Source organism: Macaca fascicularis, chromosome 13, assembly GCF_037993035.2.
Source record: "Macaca fascicularis isolate 582-1 chromosome 13, T2T-MFA8v1.1".
Classification (NCBI taxonomy): Eukaryota; Metazoa; Chordata; class Mammalia; order Primates; family Cercopithecidae; genus Macaca; species Macaca fascicularis.
The window spans coordinates 118,380,089-118,398,033 of NC_088387.1; the positions used below are offsets into that span (position 1 = coordinate 118,380,089).

A 17,945-nucleotide genomic window follows, 5' to 3' on the forward strand; every position below is an offset into this window, starting at 1 on the left:
CTACAAGCCAGTCTTCACTCCCGGACTCAGCAGCTCCCGCCCTCCCTCACCAGGCACTGCCCTGCCACCGGTGGCTTCCCACTGCGGGGCCTGTGTGCCTGAGGGTCCCTCTGATTGGGACGATCTCCATCCAGATCACGATGTGTTTTACTTCTCTGTGCCATTCAGATGTGTTCTCAAATGTCACCTCCTCAGAGAAGCCTGCCCTGACCAGCCCAGTCACTCACCCCAAGCCCGGTCCTGCTTCATTCCTCTGTGCCACCCTTCGTGGGGCATTCATCAGGGATCTGCTCCTGAGCGTGCATCTGTCGTCTCTCCACTAGACAACGTCTGCCCTGCGAGGACCATACTCACCCCATCCCCATAGGGCTTAGATGGAAACCCCTCAAGCGCTCAATAAATATTTGTTGAATCGATCAACAAATAAAGAAAGGTTCAGTATGTGGTGCAGCCAAAGACTTCACTTCTACTTTGAGATGGGCGAGGTCAGGCCACACCCAGCGTGTCCAGTGTGTGCCCTGCACCTTGCACCTACGCTGGGATGGGGCTACTGCCTGGGCCAGGAAGATGCACAGGACACGCTGTGCTGAGCCAGAAGTGACATCCACTGGGGCAAGCAGCTGCCACTAACAGTGGTGGCCAGGCTGCTCCATGACAATGGTCCGCTTCGCCTCCCTCAGACCTCTCACTGCCTCTGGGGTGGGGGCCTCTCTCTTTCCTAATCAGGCTAGTCAAGACCAGCAAACTCAAGTTCATGGGTCACCATGGTCTCTCCAGAATGACTGTCACCTAAATCACGGATGCTGATGTTCAAAACACCTGCTAGTGGATAAGGGACAGCTGTGCCCATGACACAGGGCACCATGACTGATGCTGAGCCCTGCACAGAAACCGAGGCGGGAAGCCCCTGTCTCAGAGGGGCCAGGGGCCAGCTCACAGGTGTGGGCCACGGGAACACACGTGCATGTGCTGTGTACATGTATGTCCCGCCCTGGCATTAATCATTAGCTCTTAAAACATCGTAAAACTCTGCATGTAGCCACCAGGGCCATCTGTAAGTGCTGCAGCCCTGGGTATCCACACCTGTCTCCCAGCATTTTCCAAAAAGTTTCACTACGGCCAGGCCCTGCTTCCCTCAGGGCCCTCAGGCCTCCTCGCTCCTACGGCAGGCCATTGTCCACACAGTCCCCCCACCCCAGAACACCTCTGTTACTTCCATTACCCATTTCTTAAGAACCCAGGACAGACCCTCCTTCAACTCCCAGCTGCGTGGGCCTTCTGCTCTGAGAACTCTCACGGAGCTCAAGGTCCTCCTCTGTCTCACTGGCCAGGCCCCAGCACTGCCTCTGACTGCAGTGCAACTGTTTCCCTTAGGGGATCCATCTCCCAGCAAGGCTGTGCGATCCTGAGTGTCAAGGAGCATGTTCTTGCAGATGTTTTATCACCTCCCAGCTCCTAGAATAGTGTGCGGTGCAGAGTATACACTCAACGAACAGTGGGAAACTGAAAACGGACAGTGGAGATCATTCCACTTCAGTCTCAGAGAAATTCACAAGAATAGCTCATCACCTTTTCCTTCCAGCAGGTGGCATGGGAAGAATTTTCAGAACTGTTGACCTCAGGCAACTTGCCCTCTTTCACCCTCCATGGCCCCCACTCCATGCTAAACATCATTCCTTTCTTAGAGTGGGTCGTGCTGGTCCCCACCCACTCCCACTTTCCCTGGCCAGGGCCTGGCCTAGGTGAGGCACAAGAGGCCCACAGGGTGCTGATGTGAGAAGGTACCCGCCTGCCCCAACTCCTCCAGGTCCTCCAGTTCTTACAGCACGCATCTCTTCTGGGAGGTCTCTCAGTCTGGGCTCCCCCAGCGGTGTGCTTCCTCTCACGAACATGCTGCCCTCGCCGTGACTGCTCACGTGACATGTTTCCTCTCTGCTGGGCTGCACTGGGGCTGAGGACCGAGCCTGTTCTGCTCACGGCTGCATCCCTGGTGTTCAGCCAACAGCCTCTACAAGCACCTTTTCCCAACCGAGATCAGCAATCGTCTCACATAGAGACTTACAGAATTTCACTTAAGTATTTCTCTGGGCTGTTTGGATGCATTATGCCAAAAGTTCAAACTATCCAATAAATCAAGGAATTTTAATACACTACAAATAATTAGCCTGGGCAACATGGCAAGACCTCATCACTACCAAAAAAAAAAAAATTAGTCATGAATGGTGGCTTATACCTGTAGTCCCAACTACTCAGGAGGCTAAGGTGGGAGGATCCTCTTAGCCCAGGAGGTCAAGACTGCAGTGAGCTGTGACTGCGCCACTGCACTGAGCCCGGGCAACAGAGTCTCCTAAAAAAAGAACAGGCTTAGTTTCTAACCCACACAAGGAAAAGGTGTGACGGAAATCTCAGCTGAATCATATTGGCATTATCTAAAGGATGATAAATACAGAGAAATATAAATAATTTCTCAAATGCATGAGAAACAGTAGCTGTAGTTCCCATTCAAAAGTAACACGCACATTGATTTTTTTAACTCTGTTAATGTGCATATTGCTTCACTCCTTCAAGCTTAACATTTGTACTTTCTAAGCATTTCCTTTATTTCTAAGCTCTGCACTTTTTCTAAACCCAACCATAAAAAACTAATTTAAGTCCAGGAAAAAAAAATGAGCTTATTGATCTAATGTCTTTTTCACTCTTTAAATATTCTATTCCCTTCCTTACTTCTACCATACAAGAATTTTCTCTGCTACTTTCACTACTATCATTTTGCATGTGATACTTAAGATTTATTCCAAGGCTGGGTGCAGTGGCTCATGCCGGTAATCCCAGCACTTTGGGAGGCCGAGGCGGGCAGATTACCTGAGGTCAGGAGTTCAAGAGCAGCCTGGCCAACATGGCGAAAACTCCTCTCTACTAAAAGTACAAAAATTAGCCAGGCATGGTAGCAGGCGCCTGTAATCCCAGGTACTCCGGAGGCTGAAAGAGGAGAATTACTTGAACCTGGGAGGTTGAGGTTGCAGTGAGCCAAGATTGTGCCATTGCACTCCAGCCTGGGCAACAGAGCAAGTCTAAAAAAAAAAATAAGTAAATAATAAAAAATAGATTTCTTCCGCTATCGTTTCTGGCTTCTCCTAGAATTATACACAAGTCTATCTACTGCACAGAGCCTTATTTCTTTGAGAATAATATACTAATATTTATAGCTGCATTCTGGGAGTATGGAGGTATTCCCGGTACAGATTTGTGCACAAGCATCTAACTTCCACCTGCTCGTCGCCACTGCCATGAGGTTACTCATCGCTCCACTGCTCTAAACGGCTCAACAGTTTACATCCTACTCAAAAGTGGACATCAGTTTTCATTGATGGTATCACAACTGTTGACTGCAAATCACTCTTGAATGTTTTTAATCTACCCCCATGGGAGAGTTAAATGACAAAAGCATAAGGCAGGATTAACTGTTTCTGCTCCTCCTCCACAGCAGCTACCATCAGGGGACCATCGCTGCCCACGGCAGGCTCCTCCTAACTCTTCTTGCTGCACGGCGTTTTCCCACTTTTCAGCCTGGAAGATCTTCATCTCCCCTGTGCCTTCTCAGCCCATCCCAGGGCAGTCCTTCACACCTCATTATTGCCCAGAAGCGTCCCCAGCTGGATGTCTCAACCTTGCCTCTGTAGCCTCTTGACTTCCCGGCCTCCCACTCTCCCACTTCACCTTTCTCTAATCTGCACCAACAGCCAGACCCTGGGCCTGACACCACCCAACTGGCTCTGGCTTCACGTCCACGCCAGCAATGGCTTCGCCTGCTGCGACATGAGCCCCCATCCCTGCCTGTCCCTCCCTGCCCTCACCTCGTGGACCAACCGCCCATCTGCCTTCTCCTCTCTCGTCCCCAGCTTCTGAGTGCCCCAAAGTACATGTAACTGCAGGCTGGTTCCGCTACAGATCTTCAGCGCGCAGTCCAGCAGGGCCCTCAACCCTGCTCGGCAACCCTCCCACTCCATGTCCCTCCCGCTGCCCCATTCTCCTTCTGTCCATTTGCAAGACACAGCCTTCTCCCTTTTTAGAGTCCATTAGGCATTAATTTGCCACCTTCCTTCCCTCCTACCTTAAAGCTTTCCGTACTTGCACCAATCCTCACCTCCACCCCTGCCTTGCAGGAAGGGTGGCTCCCCCACCTCGCACGGCTTATGCATCCACCCATCCTCCAGGTCACACCCTCTTCCACCTGCTCAGGGTCTGGCTCCTATGCCCCTCCTTCCTCCACCTTCTCCCTCGGGAGAGAGGTGTGCTCAGGCCCCTCGTGTTCAGCGGTGACCATGTCATTGCTCTGAGCCCCTCAAGCCACAATCCCGCATCACCCTTCTCTCCCTGTTTCACAGACATGTACCCCCTACACTCCCATCTCTGCTTTCTCACCCACCACTCCAGCCTGCCCACAGGACCTGGCTTCCATCTCACAGTGCCGGTGGCCACCTGCTAAGTGCAGGCAGAGAGCGCATTCTAGATCTCGTCTCCCTGGCCTCAGCTGTGGTGTTCGCTGGAAGCTAATCCAGCCCAGGCATCCAGGTTGTGCCTTCCCGGGCCGCTGCCTCCACTCCGGAGTCTGCAGCTCTTCTGCATGCCCCTCTGTGGCTTCCCTTTATCTCCCACTCCAAACTACCCCCAAGAACTCCACCCCCAGCTAGTTGGCAGATCCAGGACTGGGAACAGGCAGAGGGCCAGGAGTCCATAGCCACAGAACACGAGGCAAAAAGAATTCAAGAAACCGCATCCGGGGCAAAGGCAGGATCAAGTGCCACGTGGTCAGATGAGGCACCAATGGGCAGGGCCACATAGAGGTGGAAACCCATTCCAGCATCAGGACCACAAGGGCACGAACTTGAGGCCAGAGAGATGCCAAGGAAAACAGAGCTGCCCTTATAGGATACCCAAAACCTTGCTTGCGGACAGAACAGGGGCATAAAAAGAACCCATGAGAGGAGGATTCTTGTCTTTGTTTTACATGGTTTGACGTTTCTGCCTTCTTGTGAAAACTCTGACCACAACAGCCCCACATTCTCACAAAGTGACAAGCAGTTGATGGAAGACCCCACAGGCACCTGAGCTGCCCACCTTCTCCAGGCCAGCTCCCGGGGGTCTCATCCACACACAGCTCCACCGACTACTGAGTTCACACATCCCCACTCGAAAACTCCAGCTTCCGTCTCCGTCTGCAGCCCAGGCCTGCGGGTCCCACAGGCATGTCTTAGTTGATTCTTTAACTTGTTATCAACAACCAAACCTGCTCCTCTGCAGGACTCCCCACCTCAGAAAAGAACTCTCGTTGGTGCGGTTGCTCCAGTACAATATTGGAGGAATAATAACTCTTCCAATCCATGAACACGGTATCTTTCCATCTACTGTATCTTTTTCAAGTTCTTTCATCAATGTTTTATAGTTTTCAGTGTAGAGAGCTCTCACTTGCTTGGTTAAATTTATTCCTAAGTATTTTACTCTTTTTGGTGCTTTGGTAAATGGGATTTTTCTCTTAATTTCTTTTCCAGATAGCTTGTTGAGATTATGTGGAAACACAAGTGATTTCTGTATGTTGGTTTTGTAACCTGCAACTTTACTGAATTCTTCTATCCTAACAGTTTTTTGGTACAGTCTCGGGTTTTCTATATATAAAATCATATCATCTGCAAACAGATTATTTGACTTCTTCCTTTCCAATGTGGATGCCTTTTGTTTCTTTTTCTCATCTGGTTCCTCTTGTTAGGACTTCCAGCCTTATGCTGAATGTAAGTGGTACAAGTGGGGCACCTTTATCCTGTTTCTTAGAAGAAAAGCTTTCAGCATTTTACCGTTGAGTATGATGTTAACTGTGGGCTTGTCGTGTTTGGCTTTTATCATGTTGAGATATATTCTTTGTATACTAATTGGCTGAGAGCTTTGATCGTGAAAGGTTGAATTTTGTCCAGTGCCTTTTCTGTATCTATTGAGATGATCATGTGATCTCTTTCATTCTGTTAATAAAAGTGAGGTGTAAAGTTAGATTGTTTGAGATCTTTCTTTTTCCTTAATATAGGCATTTTTCGTTTTTTTTTTTTTTTTTTTTTTTTTTTTTTGAGAGAGTGTTGCTCTTGTTGCCCAGACTGGATTGCAATGGCGCAATCTCAGCTCACTGCAACCTCCACCTCCCAGATTCAAGTGATTCTCCTGCCTTAGCCTCCCAAGTAGCTGGGGTTACAGATGCCCGCCACCATGCCTGGCAATTTTTTGTATTTTTAGAAGAGACAGGGTTTCACCATGTTGGCCAGACTGGTCTTGAACTCCTGACCTCAGGTGATCCACCCGCCTCAGCCTCTCAAAGTGCTGGGATTACAGGTGTGAGCTACCGCGCCTGACCAATATAGGCATTTTCTTTATAAAATTCACTCTTAGAACTGGTTTTGCTGAATCCCGTAAGTTCTAGTATTTATTTTCATTTTTGTTGCTCTCAAGATATTTTTTTATTTCCCTTTTGATTTCTTCCTTGACCCAATGGTTGTTTAGGAATGCATTGTTAAATTTCCACGTATTTGTGAATTTTCCAATTTTCCTCCTGTTACTGATTTCTAGTTTTGTATCATTATGGTCAGAAAAAATACTCGATATGATTTCAATCTTACATTTGCTAAGACTTGATTTGTGGCCTAATATGATTTATCCTGGAGAACGCTGTGTACACGGGAGAAGAATGTGTATTCTGCCGCTGGTGGACAGAATGTTCTGCAGTCTGTTAAGTCCATTGGGTTTATACTGTTATTCAAGCCCACGGTTTCCTTATTGACTTTCTGTCTGGATGATGTATTCATTGTTCAAAGTGGGGTACTGAAGTCGCCTCCTATTATTGTATTGCTGTCTACTTCTCCCTTCAGTTCTGGTAATACTTGCATATTATATATTTAGGTGCTCCAGTGATGGTTGCATATCTATTTATAACTGTTGTATATTCTTGATGGACCGACCCTTTTAACACAATGTGGTGACCTTCTTTATCTCTTGCTGCAGTTTTTCACATGATGTCAATTTTGTCTGAGGTAAGTCCAGCTGCCCCTGTTCTCTTTTGGTTTCCACTTGCATGGGACAGTTTTCCCATCTCTTCACTTTCAGCCTGTGCATGTGGTTAAAGCTGAAGGCCGACCCAGATTATCCTCACAGCCACCTGGCTCGCAGCCCATCTCTCACCTCCCACCTTCAATCCATCATCACGATGGACGACCACCACTGTGAGCTTTCGTTCACACAAATGGGACCCACTGGCTGCAAGACAGCAAGCCCCTTGCCTGATCTGTAAGGTATTCATGGGACCTAAGTTCTGGCCTTGGGGCTGGCCGCTTCCCTCACAACAGTGCTGAATTCCTGTGACGACACTGTGGTGTTTCCTCAACACACTCTGCTTGTTTGTGCCTCATCGACGGTCACAACCATAATCACAAACCCATTTCATGCCTACTATGCACTGAGTGTTATGCTAAGCACTTTACACATATTAGGACCCTTGGAAGTAGGTATTATTATTTCCAGTTTTCCAGATGACAAAACAAGCATCGAGGAGTTAGGAATGTGCCCGAGGTAACAGAGACACCCACAGCGGAGAGATTTGCTCCATGTCGAACCCCCAAGCCCATGCTAGAAGCCATTACACACACTACCTCCCTCCCACGTGCTCTTCTGTCCCATGAAATTCATTTCCCCCATCTCTGCCAAGACTCAATCCAAACACCAGCTCCCACAGGCCTGGCTCCTCCAGACCAACTAGGAGGCCTCATTATATATATATATATATACACACACACACACACATATATATACACACACACATACAGACACACACACCAACTGCAGTATTCTAGCAACTTGAAAGGTTGGCCCACTCAGTAGGGGTTTCAGGGAGCAAGACTCCTTTTTGCAATGCTGTATTCTCCACCCCTAGCACACAGTAGATGCTCAATGGTTTGCTGAATGAATAAATGAATGAGGCTGGTTAAAAGTAAGTATAAAACCAAGATTGAAAAAATACTATCTGCTTGAAGAATGAAAATTAAGAGTTTATGGTGAATCATTTTAGACCTTGCTGGTCCAGGCAGAAAACTCTCATAGAAAAGAATAAACACAAGCTGCCGCCCCCTGGCTGCTCTATAGGCGAGAGTCTCCTTACTTCCGAACGCCTCCTAGAGGGAAGACTTTTTCTCCGATCGTGGCCAGCACGATGTCCCAGTCGGACAGACTAAATTTGGGTATAATGATTTTTGCAGGTGGAATAAATAATCTTCCATTTGTAAAAACACTGTAAGGATAAAAAGAAAAGCATCCATTAATACGTTAAGTTTCAGGGGGAAACACTGAAAATTCAATATATATATAATTAAAGAACTGTAAAAACAATGGGATGCACTAAGCAGCCTCCAATACTACATATCATGCCCTATTGAGGACTTTATCAAGCTGTACAGAATGTCACAGAGCCTGGTGACAGGGGTGTGTGTGTGTGTGTATATATATGGTTTTGTTGTAGATGAAAACCACAACAGTGGGCTACAGAAAGTGAAGGTGCCTTAAGGTTAACAGTGGTTGTGAAACCGGGAAAGTTCCCTTGTCCCCCTCGCAGAGCATGCGATGGGGGTGTGGCTCGCTTTTTCAGTGCCCCACTGCTCAAACTTCTAGGGGGCGCATACAGACCGGCAGGCTGTGGGGCTCCAACTCCACAGTTGTGACATTCTGGGCAGCTTGATAAAAATGTGGGCATTTTATAAAATCTAAAATGCCCAGATGAATAGAACATAACTCCACTTTTTATAAAACATGTCTCCCACTACTATAATGGGTAAAATGAAAGAAAATTGTGTCCATTTGGAAAACAGGCAGACAATTTTGCCTTAAATAATGTAGCTGCTTTCCCTTTCTCGGGAGCCAAGATCATCTCCCAAAGAAAATAACATGTATTCCTTTGAAAAGTTAATAGGAACCGCTTATTTCACTCCTGAGTTTTAAGGCAACTTCAGTATAATCTTAGGGGTGTTAGTTTATTGTTTCTATGTATTGAGGGAGAGGAAGTGCTTAGAAGATTTTCAAAACCCAACACAAAGTTAGTAGTGTTCATGAGACTATGCCGTAATCAAAGACACATGCAACAGTTTCAATCTCTTGTAATTCCCATTAAAATAATGTAAAATACAAGATGTATTGTTTAAGTCTAAAAAGAATAAATGATATCCTTGATATCCTTTAACAATAAGTAAGCTCAACTTTGCAATTCTGGTTAATTTTTTTACATTATAATTTACTGTTACTGCCATTTTTTCTTTTTCCTTAAATGCAAATTACTTAGAATTTGAGAAACATCTCTCTTTAGAGTAAATATAAATCTTAATTGAATATGTTTGTCACAATAAAGAGAATCTATTTTCTCTGCTAAGGTTTTGTGGCAAAAGAGGCTTCCAATCAACCCAGAGTCCAACTTATTCCATATTTAAGATGCTGCCCACAAGAAGTCATAAAAAGAAATGTTCTATGCAAGTTATATCAGAGTTTATCCATGTGCTATTACAATTACAATAAAGATTTGCTACAATGTTTTCAACTATTGGTTTTCCTAACTGGTTTAGGCTGCGAGTTTTTCTAAATATAGATTACTAAGAGGAATAAAATAATAAATGTTTAAACAAGGTCTTGCTATATTTTGTCTCGATTTTTAAGAAATTTAATTTAGAGTCTTATCCTGAGTATTGAGAAACAGGCACACCAACCCACTGCTGATGCAGCTGAAAATCAGCACAGCCTTCCTGAAGAACACTTGGGCAAAATAGATCAATGTAATATAACGGATCAATAACCACTGACCCACTCATCCCGCACCATGAAATCCACCCCACAGGAGAGTGGACAAAGATTTAGAGGTGAAGGTCTTTCTCACAGAATTATGTATGAAGTCAAAAATATATAATGTCTAAGTATGGAAGACTGGTTAAATAAATTATGCCACAGCCACACCATAAAGTATACAGCCATTAAAATTTGTTTATGCAGAATTTATATCTACAGGGGAAAAAGGGTCAAATATAATTAATGTCATAGACAAAAACCACAACAGTGGGCTACAGAAAGAGCACTAGGAGTGAAGGTACCTTAGGGTTAATAGTGGTTGTGAAACAGGAAAGTTCCCTTGTCCCCCTCGCAGAGCGTGCGATGGGATGTGGCTCGCTTCTACAGTGCCCCACTGCTCCAACCTCTAGAGGGGCATACAGACGGGCAGGCTGTGGGGCTCCGACCCCATGGCAGTGTCTAGGGGTAAACGTTTCCAGCTCCTGAAGCCCCAGGGAGGGTGTGTTACAGGCTGCTCTTTGAGTTTAGCCGTAGGTGGCTTGTGTTAATCAGCTCAATTAGACCCCTGCCTTGTCGCAAAGACAAAGGGCTTTGTATCCTGGGTTCCGGCCTTGGCGTATCAGAAGAATTGGACCATATGTGCCCTTGGAGAATGAGTGCAAGGTTTCAATGAGTGCAAGTAGCTCTCAGCAGATGGGGGAGCCAAAAGGGAGATGGTTTTTCCCTGGAATCAGGCCTCTCAGCACCCCAAGGCTCCTCCAACTGCCCCAGCCAAACTCCGTGCTGGTCTGCCTTTGGTGGCCTGCCGGTGTGCGGGTGCCTGTTGGTGCGTCCCTCTTGACGCACCACTTGTGTGTTCCTCCACCGATGTGCTCCTCCCGACGTCCAGCCATTTCTGTCTCTGCCTTGCTAGGGTCTCGAGTTTTTATAGGCACAGGATGCGGGCATGGCAGGCCAGGGTGGTCTTGGGAAATGCAACATTTGGGCAGGGAAACAAAAATGCCTGTCCTCACGCAGGTCCCCTGGGTGGAGCCCTAGTCAGGGACCACGCCCTACTCTCCCCAGCACTTCCCTTCCCCGTTCTGTATCGTTTAAAGGGGCCACACTCTTCCCTTCCCAGCACTTCTGTATCAGTTGTCTCTGAGGGATGGGATAACTGCAGATTTTTATTTTATTCTTTAAGCTTTTCTAGATTTCCGCATTTTTATAATAAGCCTGTAAATACAAAAACCTGTAAAATTTTTTGAATTTTTAAGATAAAGAGAAGAAACAATAATCTCTGATTTATAAACTGGGAAATGGCAAGCTCAGAGGGAGAAATGGACTTCACACATCTCTAAAAGTTTGCTGGTTGAGCTGAAGAATGAACCTAGACCAATATCACCATGCTGGGTTTGGGGCCCGTGTTGTTCAGGCAGAGATGATCCATCTTCCAGGTAGCTGAATGAACAACTCCATCTAAAACACCCAGAAAACAGTTTCCCTGAAAGTCTGTGGTAGGTTGTAGATGGGCACATATCAAATCCCATCACTGGTAAATAAACACTGGTACATGTGAATTTTTGAATACCTGGTACTCATTTTTGAAAGCACAATTTATATATGCTGATAAAAAAAAAATCCAAGATAAATTGGGTGGTTACAAAAAAATGAAGGTACACAACAGTGCATGCAGTACACATATACCTATAAACGCCTGACCACGCACGGCGCATCCTAGGAAGAGACCAGAAACTGTGACGCTGGTTCCCTCTGGGAGAATCACTAGAGAACTAGTGATATAAACCAAGAGACTTTTTTTTTTTTTCCAGATAGACCAGTGGAAAAAATTTATTGCCCTTGGAGTGGGATGCTGAATACATCTCATCATATAGTTCATCTCAATTTAATTTCATTATCTCTCCTCTTTCTTCACACTTTGAATTTTCCTCAACTCTCTGCCAACAAAAGCTTGCAATCTGATAGAGAAGTTGCACATACAATTATCTGTAATATAAATCAAACCCTTTGACAAGGGAGGAAAAACAAACATTAATTCTCTTTTTACTTTACTTCAATCTCATTGCTCAAAATGAATATTCAAAAATCAGGCATTTATCCAATCTGCCATTAATGTGAAACACATTGATGTGAACTGTCAATGGTGCACCAAATTATTTATTTCTTAACAAATAGCATCAGTTCAAATGTAGATTTTACTACTTATCGACTTATTTTTCTAACAAATTAGCAGTATTGGCAGGCTGAAATTAATTTTATTTTTTAAAAATTTTATTTTGGGAGACTTACTTTAAATGTATATCTCTTAAAACTATATATTCACCATGGGCACGAGTCACTCTATTAAATAAGATGGTTTATTTAAATAAAAACTCTGAAGAGAAGTTCAAAAGGCATAAAATTACTTTGTCAATGCACCTGTTCCTGTGTTGCTAATTAATTTTTAATAGTAAATGGGGGGGGAAATAAAACATTTTAAACATTTTAAATAGAAAATATTTCAGATTGTTTAAAATGGGAAGTAGCATATGGGTCCAGGAACGGGTTTTGGTCAGGTGGGTTGGCAATGACAGCTGCCGTTTGCTCAGCACTGGCCGTGCACACTTTATAGAGTCGTCTCTAACCTTTCCAGCAAATCAGTAGAGCAAGTTCTGCTCCCCCGTGACACAGATGAAGAACCTGGGCCTCAGAGAGGTTAAGGGGCTTCCCCGGGCCCCATGGAGGCCACATGGAGAACCAACGACCCAGCCCAGCTCCACCCGACCCTAATGCCCGCTGTGTTCCTTCCCCTGCATCCACTTCCCTCCACCCAGTTTTCTGTCTTCTCTGTTGAAAAGCAACGTAGAAGGCACCAGAAATGTGCTGCTTCACTCTGAAATACATCGATGATGGTAGGTGGGAAGAAAGCCAGGGTCGTTTTTGTTTCTGTTGCCACGTTGTCTTCAAATAGCCATGACCCGCTGCAGTCGGGTAGTAAACGGGCCATGAGGACATTGTGACATCCTAGACTGGTCGCCTGCACCCTCCCCTCACCCTGGGGTGAAGGTCGCCTAATGCTTGCTCCCAAGAACCAGGTCAAGTTCCAAGCTGAGTTGAATTGAAAAGTTCTGCACATTTGAAAGCAGAAGCCATGGTCTCCAGGGCTGATTCCAGAACTAAACAGCTGTATCACTGGACCTGTCATTCCCCCGACTGAACTGTGGGCTGTCTGAGGACAAGCCTGCATCTGAGTCTCTCGATCTCCCCGGGGCCTGGCGCCTGGGGGCACTCAGTCAATTCTGGGTGGGCGGTGGCGAGGGGTACACGGATGAGATGGAGGCATCAGGGATCAAATGAACAGACGAAGGGCCTTACTGTCTTTTGGCCTCTATCTTCCATTTCCGAAACTGGAATAGGACTGCCTGCCTTATCTGCTCCACAGGCTTATAATGAAGGGAAAAGGAGGTTATGGGCATTCTGATTTGAGAAGGGTAATAAAGAGGCATTATTTTTAAAAACTAAGTTGTCATAATGGTTATTATTGTGTTTTTCTAAACTAAGATTTTGAGACAACCTGAAAAACACTGGAGTGATTTAAGTAACAGTTCAGTCTAATCCTAAACTTTCTCATTGAGAACTGCAGAATTCGTGGCACGTAACAACCCCGTCCATTTGGAAAATACACAATGCACAATGCACTGCAATTAAAATCATCAGGAAAAAACCTGAAACATTTGACCCACAGCAAGCTCAGAAACCACCGGCTCTTGTGGGCCTGGACATCTGCTGGTTTGTGGGGAGAAACAGGTCAGCCCTCCAGCGGAGGAAAGAATTCCGAGTCCTCTGCCCGTCACAAAATCACTGCCTGCCCTGCAGGAGACAAACGTCCAATGCCCTTAACTGCCACTAAACTCAACAGAAGTCACTCTGCCACCTGAACGGGGACTCCACCACACTTCTCATCAGTCCAGGGCAACGCATCCTACCCTTACGGTCTCCTCTTCTCCCTCTTCATTCCTCCGAGTCCCCCACCTTCACCAGGGGTGGGTTTTCATCCTGTGTCTCGTGACTTACCTCTTTCTCAGCCTCAAAACAGTTCTGTGGGATCTCTTCAAGCAGCACAATTTCCTTCTCAGTCCTACCACCCTGTAAATCTGCTGGGAAGGGATCTTCTCCTGAATCGGGGTATTAGAATCCACGCTGTCCCCAGGGACTCCTTCCCGCTCATCTATATTCCCCAACACTGTGTCCGACTTCCCTAAGTTCCTCTGCTTCCCTCCACCTGGCACTCACTTAACCAAGGACTTCAATCAGCTGTTAGGCAGGATTCCTCCTTCCTTGTGGATAAGAAACTCCATGGATATTAGATGTATTTGAGATGCAGAACCCTGTAAGATAGAAATAGATCCTTCCATTCCCCTCCACAAGATTTGCAAACAATCATTTAAAACCAGAGGGACTTGAAAGGTATTGCCCTATATTTCCAGTCCATGCAACACTCGCATTCTGGCCACTAAAAAGCCAAATGGAAAAAAATATATCAGCTGGTCCGAGATCTGAGATCTATAAAAAAATTGTCAAACCCAGGCTTTCTTTGGTGCCTAATGCTAACACTGTCCTGGCCGTGATCACTTCTAACACAGTATTTCACAGTCATCATCAATGTGTGCACTGCCTTTTTTAGAATTCCCTACCATGAGAATTCCCCAGGCTTGTCACCTTCACCTGGGAAAATGAACCATATTCCTGGACCGTTATGGCCCAAGGATTTACTGAGGGCCCTACCTACTTCTCACACACCCTAAGTGCAAATCTGAAGGAGGCAAAATTCCCAGGAAACTCAACCGTAATCTAACTGTGGATGACCTCCTCCTATGTTCTGAAAGTGATAACAGCTCCCTTCTGCACGTTGAATGCCTCCTTAGGGCGTTAGCAAAAAGGGCCATGGAGTGGCTAGACACAAAGTTCAGTTATCCTCTCCGTGTGTCTGGTATCTGAGCTATGATATCTTGGTCACAGGAAAAAACAATCTCTACAGACCAAGTTTCTAGTCTTCAACATTTTCCTTTCCTGGAAGCAAAAGAACAACTGGGCGTGGGGAAGTGGGGGTCCTGTGGGATGTGGTAGGATGTGGATGCCTAATTTCTCTCCAATTGCCTCCTCTCTTTAGGCCACGATGAGGGAGCCATCCCTCGACCCAGCAGTAAGAAACTCCCTATCTAAAGACACTTGTGAGAACCTGAAGAGCTCTCTACTTTCACCCCCACCTTGAACTTCCCAATTACTCCCTGCCTTTGTCCTTCCTTGTGCATGAAGGAGAGGATCATGTCTTGGAGCCTTCTCCCCAAAACATAAAAACCTGGGTTGTGAGAGCTTCACCGAGCTCGGATTGAGGCATGTCCCCTGCCTGTGACCCAGGGCTGCAACCACCAGTCTTGTCCAGGCTGCCTGTCTCACTTGCAACAGGGTCGCCTATTGGACACACACATTCCTCATCCCGTTCAGACCCTACAGACCCTGCTACTTAACGAGAACACAGCATTCCTCTGAGGCTAAACTTCTCTCTTATGAAATCTACTGCTTTCCCCCTCACGTAACCATACTACACCATCAAAGCCTTAACCCTGCCACTTGCTTCCTTTACCTATGGTTAGTTAGTGGATGTTAGTGACACCCGTGTCATTAACATGAGATGATTGTCTCATCCTAGATTAGATTCATCAGAAACCCCTCTGCCCCTAGTAGATCTCACTCTTTATGTGGATGGCTCCTATCTCTGGAGGGAGGATGGGTCCTTCCAGGCTGGATATGCCGTCACTAACCAGCACAAACCTCTTGGTTATCCAGCCCTGCCATGTGTTAAATCAGCCCAGGTGGCTGAATGAATCACTCTCACTCGGGCTTGCATGAAGACAGAAGGAATGATGGTGGAACATCTATGCTGACAGCCGCCATGCCTTTGGGGCAGTGCCTGATGTTGGTGTGCCACAGAAATGGGGGATTTACGACAGCGGCCAGCACCCCAGTCAAACAGCAGAACTTCTGGAGGCACTGTTGTTACCCCAAAAAACTGCTCTTATTAAAACTGAGGGATACGGCATAAAGAAATCAGATGAGACTTGGGAAAATAAGTGGGCTAATAAATATGCCAAACTAGGAGCCTCTTCCCCCACCGCGTGAGAAACCCACGTGGTTTCCAGGCCTTGGGACCACAGCCCTGGCTCGCACTCCAAGGTCCCGGGCCCCTGGTGGGATGATTCACCCTCTGCTACGGTCTGAATTCTGTGTCCCCTCAACCCCCAGTTCATGTTGAAACCAAATCCCCAATGTAAAAGCATTAAGAGGTGAGGCCTTTAAAAGGTGATTTGATCGTGAGGGAGCTTAGGTTCATGAGTGGGATTAGCGCCCTCATAAAACAGACCTCAGGGAGCTTGTCTGCCCCGTCCATCATGTGAGGACACGGCACGAAGGCACATCTATGCAGCAGGGAGCACCCCTCGCCAGATGCCAAGCCTGCTGGCACCTCAGTCTCGGACTTCCCGGCCTCCAGAACTGTGGGCAAAAAATTTCTGTTGTTTATAAATTACCCAGTCTCACATATTTTGTTACAGCAACCCAAACAGACACCTCCCTTGAAGGAAACAACTTCTTCAAGATGCCTCCCAAGGAAATAACACCGGAGATCCACACGGCCCACTCAAATCTATCACCAGAGTCATTGTTGGTGTTTACACCTGACTCATCCCAGAAAGGTACAAATGCAGGACATGCTGGACAAACAATGGCTTGAACCCTTTAGCTTTTATCTGGACCGAGCAGCTGCCCCTCACTTCCTCTGCCAGAAACATACCCCTGGGAAAATTCTAAACATGGGCTGAGGAAGGGGAACAGCTTACCCTGGACCCTTCCTTCACTGTCAAATACACTTCAGCCAATTACCAGAGGCCCAGCAGCCAGTACGTCCCCAGTGTGTCCCCACACTGATCTGCATGTTTTCTAAACGGTTGGAGGCTTTTCTGCTGCCAAAATGTCTCCACAATGTCAGTTGCCAACATTTTCCTGGAAGTAATCTATCCCACTTGGGGTATCCCCTCTATAACTTCTAATGAAAGATCAAATTTCACTAGCAAAATTACATAAGCAATTATAAATACAACACATTAGTCGAAGACTCCATTGCCATCACAGCCTCAGTCATCAGGCATCTTAGGAAGAGCCCACATGTCCAGAGTCCAAGCTGGCTAAGCTGTCTGAAGAACTGGGTTGTCTATGGCCATGGGTGTTACCCATCCCTCTTATGACTCCCGGATCCTCACCCCATCCTCCTCAGAAACGGTCCCCCTTTGAAACCACTACAGGAAGACCACGAGAATGCCCTACACGTCCTGGCCAACAGGAGATTCCAATTTAACACAGTCTGACATCCTCAGACACTATCGAGAGTTAATTAAGTACACAGTCCTACAATCAACAAATCAAGGCCATCTTTCCCCTCAAACTCCTTGATCAGCCTTTACACAGTTTGAAAGTGTGAGATCTGGTATTTTGGAAATGCCACCATCAGGAAACTAACCTTGAACCCCACAAGAAAGGCCTCGTGCTGTTTTGTTCACTGCTGCCAAATTACAAGGTGTTCAACCTCTGTCCATGTCTCATGGCTGAAAAATATATATAAGGATGCTGACTGGAAAGCATTCCAAATGGAGATCTCAAACCACAGTTCTATTGACAGCCTCAGGCCACAGATGACAGCCAGAAGCAGACGACTGTCCCAACAACTGTGGAACAAGCGGGTGATGCCACGACATGGCTTCTCTCCAAGATCATGGAACAAGAGCCCACAGATTCTCCTGCCTCTTCATACTCCCCAACAGACTAAATCTTCTCCCACGATTCCTGTATCTTCCTCCCAATTGCATCAACTACTCCTCAGTCCCCCGAACCACATCCAGCCTTCCACTGGGCCCTCCCTGGTTCCCTCCATCTCACACTGCTTGTGCTTTCCTAGTGCGGTCATCACTACCTCCTCCTCTCGGATCACCAAGCAGCCGATGAGACTAACAGGTGAATTCCTGGGTTTGCACTCACTGCCCCCACCCTACTCAGTCCTGAAA

At 46.5% G+C, this 17,945-nt stretch overlaps 1 protein-coding gene across 1 annotated transcript in view; it reads right to left on the reverse strand.

Moving 5' to 3' along the window:
- Window positions 1–17,945, reverse strand: part of DCDC2C (doublecortin domain containing 2C) — an 88,089-nt gene that overhangs the window by 38,662 nt on the left and 31,482 nt on the right. Inside the window, exon 4 of the mRNA XM_045369856.2 lies at window positions 8,189–8,317. Within this exon, the coding sequence (XP_045225791.1) occupies window positions 8,189–8,317 (129 nt within the window). The remainder of the gene's footprint in view (window positions 1–8,188; window positions 8,318–17,945) is intronic.